The sequence below is a fragment of the Diabrotica undecimpunctata genome, chromosome 2, assembly GCF_040954645.1.
Source record: "Diabrotica undecimpunctata isolate CICGRU chromosome 2, icDiaUnde3, whole genome shotgun sequence".
NCBI lineage: Eukaryota > Metazoa > Arthropoda > Insecta > Coleoptera > Chrysomelidae > Diabrotica > Diabrotica undecimpunctata.
Window position 1 is genome coordinate 149,419,519 of NC_092804.1, and position 6,585 is coordinate 149,426,103.

General features: G+C 30.8%; 1 protein-coding gene across 1 annotated transcript; it reads left to right on the forward strand.

Moving 5' to 3' along the window:
- The first annotated feature begins 279 nt into the window (after positions 1–279).
- Positions 280–5,830, forward strand: LOC140435039 (proline-, glutamic acid- and leucine-rich protein 1-like). The gene is made up of 2 exons (XM_072523721.1): positions 280–2,584; positions 5,572–5,830. Coding segments are annotated over exons 1-2 (2,139 nt in total). The 5' UTR covers positions 280–446; the 3' UTR covers positions 5,573–5,830.
- Positions 5,831–6,585: the final 755 nt, after the last annotated feature.

Consider the following 6,585-nt stretch of genomic DNA (forward strand, 5'->3'; position numbering starts at 1 on the left):
TCAGGGATGACGGACTTGCATAGCATGCATGAGACTTGCATGGCCTAGATCAGTGACATATAAGAGAGGCCTCTCTTCCATACCATATCACTGGCCTAGATGTAATGCTATCTTAAGAACACATTAGCAATATATTAAGACTAGGTAAACAGATTTCTTTGAAGCGAGATTATGTTGAATGACAAGATCCTGGACCATAGAACACAAGAAATGAAATAGAAATAAAGTTAGTTCAATTTTTTAAATAATTTTTCAATGTAAAGAGAAGAAGAGTGGTTTGCATTGTAAACACGTACATAACCTCATTTCATCGTTGACCTCATACCTCATGTAATGGTGCTATTCAATTCAAATTCAAATACAAATATTACTAAATGGTTAATAGGTTAATAGTTACAATTACGTATCTGTGAAATAAAAATACCTTAAAAATATTTGATTTAAATATGAATAAGGCGTTTGAAATTTATTCGCATAATGGACCTAGAGATGCTGATATTAAAAAGCTAAATACCTTATTATCTAATTCAAAAACGATCGTGGAGGGTTTGGTGTTATTGAAATTGCTTTTTAAACACTGCAGTGTTGAAGTTCTTAACGAAAATTTGATAAATTGGTTAGATCTTTGTTTAGTGAAACATTCTGAGCATTTTACAGATTTAAAATTATCACTTATTGAAAAGTTTATTGAAGCATCCTTCAACAATCAAGAGTTGGCCAAGAAAATAAGCTCGGAGTATTTATCAAAAATTATTGACCTTTGTCTCACTAGCAAGAGTAACTATAATGAAATAGAAGCTGCTTTTGATGTCCTGAATATTTGCATGAAGAAATACAATAGTTGCACTACACATAAAACCAAGATAGAAGCACATATTCTATCATTTATAGAACATTCTACAAGTTTGCTTGTTAAAAAAGCAGCAGTAGCATTTTTATATCTTCAACAAACTGGTAATGCTGGAACTAAAAGTAATAATTATGTAACTAATTTTAAGACAACAGTAAGTAAGTTATGTGGCTCTGCACATAACTTATTTGATATATTTTTTCAAAACAAGGAAATTGAACAATATACTCAAACTTCGCAGGAATCATTTCAGTTAGATATATATCTTGATGGTGATGTTAATGCCACAGCAAGATCTATAAAGAATATTATTATATTTTTAAGTGTATTCATACAAAACGATTTTGTAGTATGTAAAGAAATAGATGCAGTGGAAATTTTAAATCTTATTAAAAGGGGCATTGTTATACATCATTGTATTAGTGAAACATTGGACAAACAACACTCTTCGGCTGATTATGAGTTTTGTATACTTAATACTGACATTCAAGTAGAATTACTCTCTCTGCTAAGAATATTAATTGTATGGTTAAGAAGTAATTGTCTTATTTTTGCTTTTACAATAAGCAAAATTTTACTCGATTCATTGAAGAGAACTCAAAAGTGTTCATGTTTTAATATGAATTGTGTTTATCATGAAACAGTTTACATTGTCTTAACAGAATATATCAATATATGTCAGTGTTCATTAAATTCACATTTTCAGACAGACATGATTAAATGCATTTTAAATGATATTAAACCCAGAAGAAATGAAATTGCTTTAAAGAAACAGTCAAATGATAAGAAAGAACTCTACTTGAAACAAAAAAGCACTAATACTATAATTTTACGAAATAAAGAAAATCAATATGATATACATAAAAGTAAGCAAGATATAGAAAATGATGAAATTATATGCCAATTAGCTTTAAGTACTTTAACTGCATTGTTCAAAAATAGTTACTTAAGAGTAGAAAAGAGCCTTATACATAGTATATTTAGTTTGATAATGAATGTTTTCAGTGAAATTATGAGTTCAAGAATTCCTCATCCATACAAAAGTAGCCAATCGCAATTAAAACTTCATGAATTACTTGTAGCTTGTTGTGAACAAGAGACATTGACTGATTTTCCTATTATTTCCATGACATTAAATATTTTGCAGCTTTCATCTTGCTCCAAATCCAAAAGTTTAGCTCAAACATGCCAGGAAAACCTTAATGTGTTAGAAAAAATATGTCAACCAATTTCTACTCCATTTCCAACATTTAGTGTTCAATCAAGTCAGTTAGAATATTCAAATGTCAGTGATAGTCCACCTAACGGGAATGGGATTGAACAAGTAACAAATGATAATATAGATTTAACAAATATTAATGATGAAAAGTCAGCAGATAGTTCAGTTAAAGTTAATATAATCAGCAATGAATTGACTTATTCACCTGATCTGTTTGATCACAATAAATCTAGTACTCCTTCATATTTAGATAGGTCTAGTAGTAATAATATTGCCTCGTTGGAAGAAGATTATGATAATTTTAATAAAAATCATAATGCTGATAGTAAAGAAGATAATAAATCAAATGATGCAGAATCAGATGAAAGCTTTGAACCAGTTTTGAAGAAATCAAAGATAGAAGGGAAAAAAATTACTAATAGCCAAAATGTATCAGATGGATGTAAAAATAATTCTGTATGTGAAGATTCATCTGATGTTGATATTTCATTTACAGATGAAGTACAAGATTATTGGTAAGTGTTAACATTTAAAATAAATTCTAATAAGGTCTTTATCATCAAATGTCTGCAAGGGCCATTGGCCTTTTGAAGTTTCTTTCTTGCTTCCCATACTTGTTTCACTCTTGTCTCTTGATTCATTCTTATCATGTGGATATACCATCTCAGCTGGGTTTCTTCGATTTTCTTTTGGTTTTACTTTTACTAAATTGGATGTAGCTTAAAACATTATCTTATTACCTTGTTCCAAATCCTGTTAATTCTAGTTATACTGTACTTATCTATACCTTATATACTTTATCTCAGTGCTTTGTAGCTTCTTTAATCAACTGATGAGTGGCCAACTTTCACTTCCAAAAAAGGTTTCAATTCGTTTTAATGTGTAGTCATTGATTTTTATTTTTGTACTTTTGTATATTTTTCCAATATGCTAGTTTTTGTTTTATATTTATGGATCATCAAATGACATTTAGTAAGTTTATAACCCTATGTTTGTATTATATATCCCATATATTATCTGTTCTGACTCTGTTCCTTGTGGTTTTGTATATACTGATAATGACTTTATGAGTTTAGTATCTTTCTCTGTTCTTTAAACTTTTGTTGATGTCTGTCCACTGGACTCTATCAAATACCTTTTCTAGGTCTATAAAGGTTTGATACAGCTCCTTACATAGTCTATAATGGATTCTTCCTATCTGTTTTTGACTTTTCAATCATATTATGCACATCTTTATGTTGAAAGAATTAATTAATTGCTATCAGAATACTCTGTCTGCAGAAGTCTATTATACATTCTCCATTATTGTTGTGAATCCTACATGTAAGCCTACTATGTGCAAGGAATTTCTTTATCTTACAACAACTCATTTAAGTCTAATATTATCATATTACCCTCTGGGCTGCCTATTACCTCTGTGTCCGTTTCCCAAAAAGAGTCTTTGATGTTTATTTATTTGTTATCAATTATCTCAATAAAACAAACACTATTTATTTACTGTCTTCATTAGAAATTAACCACAATTTCAGTTGTTTATTTGTTTAAATATTATTTTGACATTTCCATTTCCACTTCACAAATTGTTCTCAAAATACAAATTATTGAAGTGAATACTTCTTATATCTCGGTATGATGTTTTGCACAGGCGCCAAATTTATAATATCTTGGGAATGACTGGATCGATTTGACTAAATAAAGTAAAATTAAATACAGTTAAATAAAATTAAGTAAAATATACATAATGTATGTTTTAAACTCACACAAATAATTAGAATTTGTTGTTAATATTGACAGTTAACTAAATGTAGGGCCAAATTTTCCTCATGATTTACAATGGAATTACTAACGGCAGAATTTACTGTCATGATTGGGTGGGAAATTACCTTCAAAAAAATATTAAACCAAACATATCAACAAATTTCTGCTCTTTCCTTTCAGTAATACATTCTGAATCTTTAATGTTTCCTAGACAAGTTTCAATTGATTAGGCAGCCTACACCTTTACTTGTCCTTTCCATTTGGGTTACTCCACAGGAAACTACTGTTTTCTAAAAATGGTATGCTTTTGTGTGTTTTGTCTTCAATATTTCTGTTGTCTGTATTGACTTCTTAAATTCTTTCGCGGGTTGGGTCCCTTTTACATTGAGACTTCTTATGTTCCAAGTTGCTATTGCCAGGTACTTTGTCGTTTTATCCATATACTCTTGATCTTTTTGTTTGCAGTTAGTATGTGGTTTTTTTGGTGTTTCTCCTCTTTTTATTCTGTGTCTTGCTTCCTATGTATATTTATATTTCCATCCTGGTTTTTGCCTCTGGCTGTATAATTACTTGTGTCCTTTTTTGTTGCCTTTTTCGTTGTCATTTTCCAATATTGTTTTTTGTTAATTTTTTGGTTTGAAATAAAATAAAATATTCAATTTCCTTTATTTTTCCATTTCCATTCTTTTTTATTTATCACAATTTATTAGCACTAACCTTTCACTAACACTAATCTTTCTTCCCATTCCAAATCCTCATAGATTTTTGTATTTCTCTCTCTCTCTCTCTCTCTCTCTCTCTCTCTCTCTCTCTCTCTCTCTCTCTCTCTCTGTGTCTCTCTGTCTTTCCCTCTCTCATGGGTAGACGGAATGGACGATATTTTATTTGATTGTGGATAATAGGTCTCTATGTTTAAAGTAACCTAGTGCAGTCATCTCTTTAATTGAGACATTTGAGGTGTTTTTGATATCTATGGCTTCTCGGATAATTCTTGGTTTATAGAAGCGGATGGGGGTTATGGTTCTGGAATTTTCAAAATCAGTTTTGTGACCTATATAAAGATGGTGTTGACCTAGAGTTGAAATTGAATCGGAATTGCGAACATAAATGAAATGTTCATAAATCCTATTTTGAATTCTTCGATTGGTTTGGCCTATGGATCATGGGCAGTCTATACAAGGAATTTCATAAACTTCGTGTTGTCCACTTGGAGTGTTTGACGAATTTGACAAGAGAGAAAAGTTTTTGTTGAGGAGGTAAATATCTTTATTCCATTGGATTTGAGAATTTTCTTGATTGTGTCAGTGAAACCTGTGATATAGATAAAGAAAGTTTTCGTGGGATGAAGATCTGATTCTTAGGATTGAATTGAGCGGGATGTTGATGCCTGAGAATGCCTCCTCTTGATATTATTTTCGCGGTTACCATTTTGGTATTTTCGCGGTTACCATTTTGGTATTTTCGCGGTTACCATTTTGGTTCGATAATCCAAAGAGAGATGACGGTATAGGGTTGCCTTCAAGATGGAGACCTCCTCTTAATTGTAATAAAATATCGTCCGCTCCATCTACCTATCCAGCTCCCGCCTCCATCTCGCGGTTTAACCAGGAAACCTAATCAATTTTTACATTAATTTTTGTAGTATAATATTAATATTAGCTTATATATATATATATATATATATATATATATATATATATATATATATATATATACCTATTAAACTTCTTATTTTCATTTTTAGATATATTTTACAAGTACTCTCAAGACAATTTTTACTGTGGCTGAACTGCGAACTGCTGAAGAGAACAACTGAAGACCCTGGTGCAAAAACCGGCTACGTGCAGTTCTTATAGTTTTGAGAAAAATGAAAAAAACATTTAAGTCATGTAGTTTTATAAAATTTAATAACTTTATATTTTCTGTGGAAAACAGAAATCAAAGGCTTTATATGTAGTACTTTTTGAATTTGAATTTTTGAAAATAAAGTTTTTTTTTTGAAATTTCCATGTGGACTTTGTGGGGTTTTTGCTCCCAAAATCTAGAAAAACTGAAAATTTAAGGAAATACATAAGGAAAAAACTAAAATATCAAGTAAATACAAAAAATAGTAGTATATTTTAAAGCAAAACATTACAAAAATTTTTGTGATTTATACATAAAATACAAAATGGTGGGTAAATATAGTGTATTTTAGTCATAATCACTATCTGCATCGTTTTGTTCTCGTGTAATAGCGTCGAGAGGTACATTTTTTTTAAGCCCTTCTCTCTATTCTGATCGCCGAATATAGACCTCTCCTAATTCTCGCCATTCATCTATGTTGTTTGTGAGACGTTTCCACATTGGTCCTGCAGTTCTTTTAATATGGTCTCTCCAGCGCATTTGCGGTCTTCCTCGTGGTCTTTTGGCTTCATATGGCCGCCAATTCCCGATTTATTTATTCCATCGGCCATCCTTAAGACGTTCGTTATGTCCAGAAAATTTCCATTTCAATTTAGCTGCCTGTTTGACAGCATCTTTTACTTTTGTTCTATTACGAATGTCTTCATTGGTTTTATGGTCTTTGAATGAGATACCCAGCATATGTCGTTCCATACCTCTCTGAATTTTTCTGATCTTATCCATGTTTATTTTAGTGAATGTCCAGGTTTGAGCTCCATATGTAAGTACAGGCAGGATACAGGAATTAAACTCTTTTGTTCGCAGTCTTTGAGGTATATTTTTATTTTTAAGTACATATAAGAGTCTTCCGAAT